Raw genomic sequence first — 13380 nt, forward strand, 5'->3', positions numbered from 1 at the left:
TGCTACATTTGGAGAAATCGAGGTACAGGGACAGAAAGGGGTCAAGGTTCAACAGCCAGGGTAGGTGCACAGTACCCATGCATTTACCACACCTACCTGCTTCACAATAAAGACCGCTGACCATTTCAGTGGCCTCCCTCTGGAGCGACTCCATCCTGACCTATACAGGTGCAGTGTCACCTCCCCTATTCTGCTGACCAGTCCTCTCCCCATGCAGCCAAGCATCTCTCTGGCTTTTAACCGTCGCTTTATCCACCTGTTTGGCCACCTTAGGATCATCAGACACGATCACCCCAGATCCTGCCTTCTTCCTTTGTGCTTAGAAGAATTTCACCTCCAATACGCACCTCTCCCTTTGGTTATTGCAGCCTGAATGCACTACTCTTGCATTTTTTAGCATTAAATCTTATTTCCAGACCTTAGACCATTCCTCGAGCTTCACTAGATCCCTCCTCATGTTATCCACTCCTTCCTGGCTGTCCGCCCTGGTACAAATGTTGGTATCCTTGGGAAAAAGAGAAACCTTTCCCGACAACCCTTCCATATGTCACTCACAAAGTGTTGACAAAAAACCGGTGCAAGGACCGATCCCGGAGGCAGACCCCCTCCTCAGAGAAACTCCATTTCCCACTACTCTTTGTCGCCTCCATCTCAGCCGGTTTCTAACCCAGTCAGTCACTCTAGGATCCCTACCAAGAGTGCACAATTTATTTGTAAGTCTTCTGCGCGGAACCGTATCAAAGGCCCTGCTGAAATCCAGGTGCACTACGTCTAGCGCTTCTCCCTTGATCCAACTCTCAGGCACCCAATCAAAGAAATCAATAAGATTCGTCTGACAAGATTTACCTCTGGTAAAACCAGGCTGCCTCGGATCTTGTAAGCCATTGGATCCCAGAAACTGAATTATCCTCTGTTTTAGCAGCGATTTCCATTAGTTTGCTCACCACAGAACTCAGACTAACTGCCTGAGATTCCCGGCCTCCTCCTTACGTCCTAAATACGAGCTGAGAGACGCGGCCATGCTAAAAAAAAAAACCAGGACTGGATCAGCCTGTCCAAGCAAGAAATCTCTCAGCACAGAGTAGAGAAGGTAGGAAAAACACTTGCACGCTCGTGCACCAGTAAATTTCCTTATGAAGCATGGTTTGCCGTCCCATGAAATCCCACTGATGCATGTGAAAGCTTCATACGTACCCATCCCTTTGGTGTGACTGAAATCTCCCTTCACCACTTTGCACGCTCTGCCGTCTCCGTTGCATATTCCGCAGCGATCCTCTGTGGCCGACGAGCCAACGATCCCATCGCAGCCAACCTTCTGTTGACGATAACCATCAATTTTATTAATTTCATTTACAGGAGAATGAAGGATAAGACAGATAGGCCAGCAAGTGTCAGACACACACGGGCAGTATGGGATGCTCCTCTGGACACTCACTGCAGCTCCTAAGCACCAATTCTGTAGCACAGCACAAAGAAAAGATTTTACTGCACTGCATGGCTGACACCGCAACCGTTTTCTTCAAGTACTAAGGGGTAGATATTCAAAAGCCATTTAGACGGATAACTGAAAATTATCCGTCTAAATGGCCAAACCGTGATTTTAAAACTCTTACCCGGCTAACTCCGGCCACACTGTAGGCAGGTCTAAAGTTAGGCGGATATCCCTATCTGTCTAACTTTAGATAGCTGGGCATATTCAGCTGTGCTGCTGAATGTCCCGGTTAGTAGCTTATTCACCCCCTCAATGTGTAATAATGCATTTCTGTTTTAAAACTGATCTGCATCCTACATAACCTTTTTATGTCAAGTAGGAGTCTTCCTTTGGAAGACAATACGATTGTAGAGAAGCACAGACTACGATGGCAGGTGAAGACTGCCAAGGCCCAGCCTGGCTGCCTACTCCTCCTCTCCCTTGCAGTTCCACAGATCAGCTGGGATCTGTGGCCTTTGGATCCTCAGTGCCTAGCCCATGTTTCTGGTTTCTATTTTTTCCTGCACCCACTGCCTTTTCCGGGAATAACGGAGGTGGATCTATGGAAGAGCCATGTAAAGTGGAGGCATGGCCTAGGGGTTAGAGCAGCGAGCTATAAACCAAGGAGGCCAAAGCTGAAATCCTGCTGCTCACTCCTTGCGACCTTGAGCAAGCTACTTTCACTCTCCATGGCCTCAGGTACAAACCGTAAAACTTTCTCTGACTCCATCTGCTGGAGGGGAGGAAAAACCCAGGAGTCTGGACTGATCTGGGTATGTACAGAGAAAACACGGATACATTTAAATATATAAAGCATGGAATACAGCACGGACAGCTGAAGAACAGGCTCAAGAAGAGCTTTTTAAAAACAGTGAGTGAGGTCAGAATAAAAAGCTGCAAAACCTGTATTCTAAAAAAAAAAACCCAAAACAAAACCACATATAAAAACATAAACATAAATCAAACATACTAAGAGCATGAAAGGAAGAGAGCCAAGAAATAGACCGGTGATGTTTTCAGCAATCGTGGGAGTATCGTTGCCTTAACCTTGGAGGCCTCATGCACAATACAACGTGGCCAACAGTCAATCATTGTTCAAGGACGTCAAGCAATCAAACACAAAAACAAACAATAGTGTGTAGCCAGAAAGCTTGGTGGATAAGACCTGGAACTCACAGAGCGGCCTTAGGCATCTTTTTCAACAAAACAGCAGTTACTGCTGGAGACCCCCCCTTAAAGATCTCCTGTGCTGCGTCTATGGAAAAAGGCCCAGTGTGTCTGGGGGGCACGGGATGACACCACTGCTACCTTCTTCACAAGCAGCTGCCAGATGCAATCCACGTTTTACAACTGGTTTCACTTAGAATGGAAAGTTTGCTTGCAAGATTTCACCAGAGCAAATCCCCTGCTTCTTCTAAAAGCCAGGACATTCGTCTCTCACCTAGCGGCTCGCAAGCAGCTCTGTGAAAATAGCGGTGAGGATTATTATTATTATTACAGTAAAAGAACCACGACCTTTTTCGGTTGTGGTTCTTTTTTTGATAAACTTAACTAGCAAACCTATAACACATGTGCCGAACAGCTGCTTCCTGCTGTTATCTCAAGCAATGCGGAAGCTCACATGCTGGCCGAATAAACTCTTGATCGGCCATCCAGAGAAACGATAGCTCCTTAGCAATTATTTGTACAGAGCCATCAACGTGCACGTGACTGAACAAGAGGAGAGAGCTGAAGTTGTGCAAAACAGATAAGATGTACACAAAAGTGAGAAGAAAAAACAGATTTAAAGAGAAGACAACACACACCAGAAGGGGACAGTGAGCGTTGCAACTGTCCTGGTATCCCCTTTCCCCAGGTCCACGTGGCACGTGCAGTCCCACAGACAGTTTAATACCTCCCAGACATTCTCCGCTGCTATCATACCCAAAGATTGGTACCATATGTGCCACTGTCCAAATCAACGGTGCAACACTGTCATAGGCAGCTTCAAAATTAATTCCAGGTGGCAGGAAGTTTTAGAAATGACTTTGGAAAGGGGGCTTCAGTGCAAGCTTCTCTGGTGCCAGCCGACTCTGCCAGTCCGCCCCACAGTGGTCACCAGCTCTCTGTGCATATCATGGCAGGTGACCTGAGGTACCGCAGAGAGCTCCAGCAGAGGGACACTCAAAGCCACAGTCTGTGGCAGCGGGAAACGCCTCAACGGATGTGGACTGCTGTCAATAAACGCCTATAGTGCTACACACTCTATGCAAAACGGATTGTCAGAAATAGATAACATGAAAGCTTGTACACGTGCATAAGATTCCATGTACTGGCCAGGAGCAGTGGAAGCGTGCCAAAGACTGCTATAAAGCAGACAGAAGAGAGAAGAGAGAGTCTTGGGGACTTTATAAAACATTGTCATTAAGCCAACTCTTGCTTTTACAGAAAAATTGGTTCTAACCTGCTAATGTTCATTCCTGTAGTACCACGGATCAGTCCAGACAGTGGGTTAAGACAGAGAAAAACTGAAAGGGTACCCTATGTCCCTTCACTATAAACGTTATCAAAGCAAAATAAAGAACAATTTGAACCAGAGTAAGATCAAGCAAGTAACAAACTTTAACAGTCAACAGTCAACAGTCAACAGGTAAGTAATCGCTCTTACATGAAAGCCAATATAAGGAGTACCTCCGGTGCCTTGTAGTTCAGGTAAGGAAGTAACCAATCCAAAATTCTGTGAAATAAGAAACTTCCAGCGGAGAAATCATGAGCAGACGTATCAAGGGAAGGAGTCTGGACTGATCTGTGGTACTACAGGAACGAAAATTAGCAGGTAAGAACCAATTTTCCTTTCCCTGTACGTACCAGGATCAGTCCAGACAGTGGGATGTACCAAAGCTTCCCTAAATAGGGTTGGACTGAGACAGTCCCGCTCAAAGCACTTGCCTATCGAAGGAGCCAAAAACTGGCGCCTGTATATCAAGGCGATAATGACAAGCAAAAGTATGCAGAGATTTCCAAGTAGCTGCTCTGCAGATTTCTTGCGGAGAGCCCGACTAACTCCCCGCCCAGGAAGTAGCCTGTGAACGCAAAGAATGAGCCTTTAAGCCCTCCAGGACCGGCCGGCCCCAACAGATATACGCCGACGCAATCGCCTCCTTTAGCCAGTGAGCAATTGTAGCTTTAGAAGCCGTGTAACCTTTATTGGGACCATTCCATAAGACAAAGAGATGATCAGAGACCCGAAACTCATTCGTAACCTGCAAATATCGCAGCAGGACTCTTTTTACGTCAAGGCGCCCACAGGTCAACACCAGAGGAGCTCGCAACGTCCTCAGCAGAAAAAGATGGGAGTTCCACCGACTGACTGATATGAAAGGAAGACACAACCTTCAGCAAAAAAGATGGGACAGTCTTGAGGGAGACACCCAAATCAGAAAACCGAAGGAAAGGCTCCCTACAAGACAACAGATAGAAACCTCTTGGCGGAACAGATAGAAACGAGAAACACTGTCTTAAGAGTTAGATCTTTAAGCGTAGCCCGCCGGAGGGGTTCGAAGGGCACCTCACAAAGGACTTGAAGCACCAAGTTGAGACTCCAGGAAGGACAAGTAGCCCGGACAGGTGGATGCAAATGCTTGGCCCCTTTGAAGAATCGAACATCCGGGTGAGCCGCCACAGCGTAACCATCGACAGTCCCCAAGAGAGACCCGAGGGCCGAAACCTGTACTCTCAAACCCTTGGAAAGGCCATTCTGGGATACCGTAGCCTTGCACGCCGGCACTCCATATTCGGCACAGACCGTCTCGAACACTCTCCAGACCCAGACGTAAGTGAGGGAGGTGGAGGGCTTACGGGCTCGCAACAGGGTAGATATAACCTCCTCTTTACATCCCTTCCTTCTCAGACACCGCCGCTCAAAAGCCAGGCCGCTAGACAAAAGTTATCCACCTGATCGAAAAATCCTGGACCCTGCCGGAGCAGATTTGGGAGATGCCCAAGCCGAAGAGGACCAGAACGCTGCCGATTGCCTGTGAGTCTGCTTTCAGTAGTTTCTTTCTTTTTTGCTGTAAAACTTTAAACAAGCAAAGGAACCTTGCAAGGGAACCCAAGGGAAAAACCTCAAAGGGTGCAGACTAGGCAGGGGGAGTGACTGGACCACCAGTATCACCGGGAAAGTGGGGCCCAGGCTGAATCATCAAGGGGACAAGTCCCCCCTGGGACCCAGTAAGAGCAAGAAGACAAACTAGTTACCTCTTTTAAACTTTTGAGTTGTAAATAACAATACTTGCTTGATCTGGATTAACCCAGAGGGAAGAAGAAGAGAAAAAAATCCCGAAGGAACAGAAAGAGAAAACTAGGGAACCACAGGTTCTACTGTCTGAATCTGCTGGAGACAGAGAAATACTGAAGGGATGCAGGGTAGGTTCTGTCCTCATATAGGTTACCCTTTCAGTTTTTCTCTGTCTCCATCTGCTGGACAGGAGGCTCAACCCACTGTCTGGGCTGATCCGGGTACGTACAAGGAACATATGATTATTTTTAATGGATTAAAAATAATATTTGCTTTGAGCGTGTACCATGTATTAATCATGTCAATCTCCACGTGCAACTGATAATTTACATACAGTTTGATTCACTAACCTGCACTACCACACTAATGTGCAAGAACGCATGCTATTTACTGCAGCTTTCATTATTTCTAATGGGGCCTTTTCACTAATATCGCACCGGCGCACTTCACTGAATCAGCCGTATAGTACCTCTTAGGGCATGCTTCACCTCAAAACTCTGGTTTATTTCCCCATTACCACCCTGTGCTACAGAATCTCACACACGTGCAAGCACGCACACAGACACAGACAGACACACAGCATTCAAGTTCAGTAGAGAAGTAAGAATGTGCTAGCAAAACAAGCGAATGCTACTCCACCTGGCAGGTGCCATGTATGCAGAGCTCCGTTTCGTAAGGGCCACATGGCGTACCGTCCAGGACCCTGTCTGCCACCAGGACAGGGGCCTCCTTCCCCACAGGAGTACAGAAGAGCTCACAAGGTTTATCTGAAAGAGAAATACAGGGCCATGTAGAGCAGGCTGAAGTGAAAGAATGATAACGTATTGCACACAAAAATAAGCACACACAGTACGCCCTACGTGTACCACCTGCGTCCTGTGAGCTTTGAGAATTCACGCCACGTTTTATGCTTCTAACATCAGAACCACAATGACGCACCACTGAAAGCTATTACAGCTCCAGTTAAGAGCAGACTTCAGTATCTGTCTGACTGGAACTGGGGTGGCCAGCTCCGGTCCTCGAGAGCCACAGACGGACTAGATTTTCAGGATATCTGCAATGAATATGCATGAGACAGTGCATGCAAATGTATCTCTTGCATAATCATTATGGGGCCAATGTAATAAGTCATGCTGAGTCTAAAGTGAGTTTTCAGTCCGTTTTTATCAGTGCTAACCCTACCCAGGTACATAATATGGGTTTTAGGGCAGAAAAAACCCACACTAAACCCGGGGCATGATTAGCCTGGGATGCATGCAAATCTCATGTAAACGAAGGTTTTAGCTATTACAGGGCAATGCAGAGAGACACGATAGCAGGGAGACATTTTAGCTTGCGTTTTCTAACATGGGAAATTTAATGAGAAGGTCAAGGCAGGTCTAAAAGTTAAGTTGCATTTCTGGTGGCCATTTTAGTTTATTGTGTGCCCTGTGGTGCTGTGCATAGGTGCTTCACTGTGGCAAATGTGGATTATGTTCAGTTATTTTGATTGGTAAATACTGCGGGCGAGCTGAAGAATTAAGAGCGACAGAGGAAGAGAAAGGAAGGTCTGAGGGGAGCAGACTGTCCTGGCTCCAGCCGTTTGAGGAAGGTCACCCGAGGACAGCACTGCCGGGGTTACCGCATGTTTAGACTGAGCTCCAGGGCAATTCTTTCGTTCTATGAAAAAATCTGAGAACCCAATCATGGACGTCCCTTTCCAGGCTTGCTCAAGCTTCTTGCTGCCTTGCGTTTTCTTGCCACGGGCTCATTCCAGAATACAGCGGCTGTGGTAGCTGGTACGCATTTCCATCAGGGCAGGGAGTGCACCAAGTACCTACAGCAGTTTACAGATTGCGATATAGTTGGCATGCCGACTGTAATCACTCTCACCCCCCGATACAGGAGAGAAATGGTAATCCCATAACAGGAAGCATTTCCGTCTGCAATGAGCACAAGACCACCCTTAGTGTTGTCTCCAAGTTTTCTGGATGCTGCCATGACTCCTTCATCCTTTCACGGCGCTGGCGCAAATTATGCAGAAAGGAAATACAGAGAAGGCTGACACTGGGTAAGTTTGAAACAGAAGTCAAAGCAAAGCATAAGCTAAAAAGTCAAATTGTAAGCTCTCGAGGATGGGTACCGAAAGCAGAAGCACTGTCTGGTGCATGGTGCCAAAAGTGCCTACTATCCTGGTATACATGTAAAAGCTCTATGGGGTGGGTACCGAAAGCGGAAGCACCGTCTGGTGCATGGTGCCAAAAGTGCATGCTATCCTGGTATACATGTAAGCTCTATGGGGTGGGTACCGAAAGCGGAAGCACTGTCTGGTGCATGGTGCCAAAAGTGCATGCTATCCTGGTATACATGTAAGCTCTAGGGGGTGGGTGTCAACAGATCAACAGCGCGCATCCCTTTTTCGCTCAGCCACTTTTTTGTTACTAGGTGTCGTGGCACGCACAGAATTAATAGATTGTTGTATTTCCAAGTTTTTGCAGGAGATGCTGGTTACAGCTGCAAAGCCACCATCAACTCCACCACCTAGAAAACCTGCAATGCCTAATCTAGAGTTTTCCTAAGACCACGGCCCTGGAAGAGGCAAGCCTTTTATTTCCCAGAAAGGAGGAGTGTCCAAGAGAGTTGATGGACATCTATGCACCACCAATCACATCACAGGTCAATCTAGGTCACCTCTATCAACCAATAGGGAACACCGCTTAGCGCCATTTTTTTCCCTGCCACTGTTATTGCCATTTTCTGCATTTTGGTTTTAACTCTGGTTCTGACATGTTTTTTGGACTTACCGCGGATTTTTAACACCGCTTTGATTTGCACACTGTTAGTTTACTAAGTCGAGCGGAGCCATGTGCTTTTAACTCATGCAGTAAGAAAGATTGGTGCTAAAATTTTATACCAGCTTTTGCACGGAGTTTACTACATCAGGCTCTGTTTGTGGCTCTTAAGGACCAGAGTTCGCCACCCCTGGATTAATGGGTTTGAGGCTCCCAGTCACATCTTCCTGCCTCCCCGGCTAGAGACCTGATGGACCATTTGCAAGACAGAAGATCTCATCTTCAAGCGAGTGACCCAGGGGTACAATGGTCTCCCTTTCGCCTTGCTTATTGTGGAAAATCCTGTAGGGGGGAGACCTACCCGGGAAAGCCCCTTGGCCTGGCTTTGTACCCGTCTCCCTGTGCCAATGTAAAAGCTTTACGGAAGAATTGTAATCACTAAAGAGACAGCACGCAGTTAGCTTACTTCCTTATTCCATCATCTGAGCCTGCGCACACAGGTAAAACGGTCACCAGCTGTAACCCAAAATGTGAGAGCCCCGAGTGGCGTAGCAAGAAGTCACACCTTATAAATGATCTCGAGACATAGGTAACAAGCCACAGACAAATCAACGCTCAGTATATCTTAACTCCTCATGAATATTCATGCCTTTTTTTCAATATTCAATCGATTCCAAGAACTTATACCTAATTTGTGTAACCGATACCTCTGCATAAGCTGACGTTTGCCTACGTAATAACAGTTAACGTTTTGGAGTAAACAGCTCTAAAGGTCTCCATCTACGGCTAAGCTTGGCTGCGAAACATTCTGTAAATAGAGAATTCCTAGCAGGCTGGAGCCACGCTATTTACAGCACTTCTGCCTTCAGTCTTCCCAGAGAGGCCTGAAAGCTCAGCCTCGGCACTTAGAATAACCTAACCCAGCATTTCAAGCTGGACATCCAGAAATGCAGGACATTTTTGCATTATCTCATTCTTTCTTTTGTTAGTAAAACGGTTAATCTAGATCGTAACTGCTCATCAGGATTGCTGAATAATCATCAAGCGCTGTTCCCTCCTTCCCTGCACAGTTCGTTTAGATTTAAAACAGTAAAACGTCAAAATCTGTATAAACATGAATATAATATTTCCTCAGAAGAAAAGTGGGCGTGTGCCATTGCCTAGACTTCCCTGGGTGCTGCTCCCTCCGAGGGACCCTGAAACAAAGCTGACTGCATACAGAACAAACACAAACCTTGCTCCCACTGACCACATGCACGGAGGAGGTGACGGAGTCGCCCTGCAGGAAATCCAATGCAAAGAAGCACTTCCGCCAAGTGGCCCTCCTGCCCTGCACCGTTCTGCTCTCCCTCTGCTAGGAAGGGGACAGAAGCAGCAACGCAGCTGTTAACTAGGGCTGGAAAGTGAATTAAAGTCAGAGAGAAATGAAGGAGAGTGGAGTGACTGAAGGAGGGGGAGACATCTCCATGATAGTCTGTTTCGCTTCCTCCTCCTCATCCGGCCCAACTTCCACCACTAAAGCTAATCTTGAGCCCTTCCCACCATGAAAGTGCTGCTAAACACCTGATCCTGGGTGAGAAATTGGACTTTGCAGCAGCCCAGAGGCGCGGTGGCAAATGCTGTGCACTGGCAGCTGGACAACCTTGTTTTGATTCCCAAGGACTGCCCGGCCGGGGCAGCGTTCACAGGCCCTGCAGGACAGGGAGTTTAAGCCACGACCCATTGGCATCATCAGATAGCCAGACTCAGATCCACGTTAGCCAGGTCCTCGAGGGAACCACGGATTGTGGCCCCCCCCCCCGGCTGAGCACAGTCGCTGTAACAGCTGGGCTAAGTTAGGAGGGATTTAAAAAAATAGGCAAAAAAAAAAGCCCATGTGAAGGAGCGCCCCTGAAATCCCTCCTTAACCAGTGCGGAACCGGACACCTGGCCTGCTCCTCCTTAGAAAGTTTACGGTAGCCCTGAGAGCAGGTTTAAGGGGACTCCAGGAGAAGGCAGCGCCTGAAACATTTCTGCCCTCACTGTGAGTAACAGAGCCGGCCCTGCTTCTAGTGAGAAGACTGGGAATGTTTTAGCCTGAAGTTGTGTTGCTGAGATGCATTCTGCATCTGAAAAAGCCTCAGACCTCGTGCTATCTTCCAAACGAAGGCTCAGTGGTCCTCAGCGCTAGCACAGAGAGGTAGGGACAAGCTCCTGGAGGACAAGCCCATAACACATTACCGGCCAGGTAGACCCAGGAAAGCCACTGCCCTCCCTGGGAGTGAGGTGCAGGAATTGGATCTATTTTATGGGATCTGCCGGGTACTTGTGACCTGGACTGGCCACTGTCGGGAGACAAGATGCTGGGCTCGATGGACCTTGCTCTGATCCGACAGGGCATTTCTTACGTTCTAACAGAGGTCAGTTCTGACTGAACCGGAAGCCCAGAGGAGCAGGAGGAAACTGTTTGGCACGAAGCAATGAATCGCTCAATCAATACAATCCGTGCATTTCGCAAGATAATTTTTTTAATCAGGTTAGCACAGGTGGCGTCCTAACTTGAATTAGCATAAGCTGTTTATTTTATTTTTTTTTAATTGTAAGGCTTTGGTTCTCTCAGCGCCTGTGTAGTCGGAGCAGGGTAATTATTATGCTTTGCTGCTCCCCCCGTGTCCCTGGAAGCACACAGGCAGCCGTGAAGCCTTCGGGATCACCACTGCACTCCCGCACTGCCACCCGGCCCTGCAGCTGACGCCCTGGCTCGCGTCCTCGTGACAGGGAAAGCTCGCTTACATTTTCACGTTTTGGTTTTCTAAAAAAAAAGCTGTGCACCTTTAATTACGGGTCACGGGGCCTATGTTGAAACGCCTCCTCCTCCTCCCAGCTGTCTGTGCTGCATGTAGGTTTTACACTCATCAGTGCTGTGTTTTCGGAGGTGGGGGGGGAGGGGTCCTCAGGAGGGAAAAGGGTTTAAGTGTCACGTCTTCATGTGGTTGGTGACCCCCACCTTTTTTTTTTTTTCCTGGTGTTGCTGCTTCTAATTTGTTCTCAGGTCTAAATCAGCGAGGCACCCAAAGGCTGCCGGAGAGTGTAGCGCGCCGTGCAGCGGGCGAGACGTGCGGAGCTTACCATCCACGGTGACGGCCGTCAGGAAGTTTCTCTTCTTGCTGGCGTTCCTCTCGTGCGCCTGGCACTGATGGTCCCGGAAACTCGGCGCCCCCTTCGGGCAGGGGGGATTCTCGCAAACCGCGTGCTCCACGCTCACACCCCGGCAGTTCCTTCCTCCAGGCCCAGGGCTACCATGAAGAAAAAACAGACCGGTCATTACCCGCAGGGGCATGCACTAACCCCTCCCCCCCCCCCAACCTGAGAGAGGGACATCCTGTCTTGCAGGCTGAGGATCGGGCGATTTACAGTCCGTTCTCCTGCAAGACTCGTGCAGGACTTCATTTCCTGACCACAAACGGCGCGATCAAGCCTTGCTGTACGCGGCTGGCAAATACGAAACGTACAAAGGGCAGGGAGGAAAGGCGCCGGGTGTCTCAGGTCCAGCGATGAGCAGAACCATTCTGTCCCCAAGCTGCACGGAGGCTGCTTCCATAATTACAAAGGGGTTCACCGTGACTTCAACCCCAAATGCTCACGGGTACACCTGCAAGTTCATTCTCCCAGGGAAACTCCCGTCCAAAACCTGGGCTGACGGGGAAAAGCAGGCCCTGTGTGCCCTGTGTGGCAGGTGAAAGGGAGGGAAATCCTCCATGTGGGTCCCCGACTCCAAACTAAGAAGCACAGGCAAGCAGAGTCGGGGGTAAGTTTCAATGCCTCTGTGTCCCCACATAAAAGGGTTTGCAGGACACAAGGTTTTGTGTGACATCAGCTCTACCACGTAACTGCACTGCCCGGCACCTAACACCATAGTTACACTATAGTGTTCAGCACACGGATCATGTTTAATGTCGCAAAATCATGCATTTATTTCATTAGTAACGTGTATTTATAAGCATTCTGCTTACTTCTGATTTGCATGCATTGAAGAGTATATCTGAGTAATTAACAGGCATCTGTTATCTGTATGCAGCAAATCTGTGTATTTATATAACAAGCGTGTATTATCTGTGTGTAGTAAATGTATATAACAAACAAGCGTGTACTATCTGTGTGTAGTAAATGTATATAACAAACAAGCGTGTACTATCTGTGTGTAGTAAATGTACATAACAAACAAGCGTGTACTATCTGTGTGTAGTAAATGTACATAACGAACAAGCGTGTATTATCTGTGTGTAGTAAATGTATATAACAAACAAGCGTGTACTATCTGTGTGTAGTAAATGTACATAACGAACAAGCGTGTATTATCTGTGTGTAGTAAATGTATATAACAAACAAGCATGTATTATCTGTGTGTAGTAAATGTATATAACAAACAAGCGTGTATTATCTGTGTGTAGTAAAAGTACATAACAAACAAGCGTGTATTATCTGTGTGTAGTAAATGTACATAACGAACAAGCATGTATTATCTGTGTTTAGTAAATGTATATAAGGAACAAGCGTGTATTATCTGTGTGTAATAAATGTACATAACGAACAAGCATGTATTATCTGTGTTTAGTAAATGTATATAAGGAACAAGCGTGTATTATCTGTGTGTAGTAAATGTACATAACGAACAAGCATGTATTATCTGTGTTTAGTAAATGTATATAAGGAACAAGCGTGTATTATCTGTGTGTAGTAAATGTATATAACAAACAATGGGATGGGAGGGCGAGGGAAGTGGTTGGTGAACCCTGTGCCAGGTGTCCCACTAACAGAAAGGGCTGGGAAGCCCTGGACATGGGGTTGTGAGTGCTGCCTCCGCAGCAGCCTGGCCCCTCACG

At 47.5% G+C, this 13380-nt stretch overlaps 1 protein-coding gene across 5 annotated transcripts in view; it reads right to left on the minus strand.

The window, feature by feature from the left end:
* ADAMTS17 (ADAM metallopeptidase with thrombospondin type 1 motif 17) overlaps positions 1–13380 on the minus strand; it is a 161260-nt gene that overhangs the window by 59360 nt on the left and 88520 nt on the right. For all 5 annotated transcript variants that reach the window (XM_029575629.1, XM_029575631.1, XM_029575630.1 and 2 more), the window contains 3 exons: positions 11627–11793; positions 6387–6514; positions 1195–1315 (listed from right to left, as the gene is read on the minus strand). In XM_029575629.1, the coding sequence (XP_029431489.1) occupies positions 1195–1315; positions 6387–6514; positions 11627–11793 (416 nt within the window). The remainder of the gene's footprint in view (positions 1–1194; positions 1316–6386; positions 6515–11626; positions 11794–13380) is intronic.

Source organism: Rhinatrema bivittatum, chromosome 13 (assembly GCF_901001135.1).
Source record: "Rhinatrema bivittatum chromosome 13, aRhiBiv1.1, whole genome shotgun sequence".
In the NCBI taxonomy this organism is placed as follows: Eukaryota; Metazoa; Chordata; class Amphibia; order Gymnophiona; family Rhinatrematidae; genus Rhinatrema; species Rhinatrema bivittatum.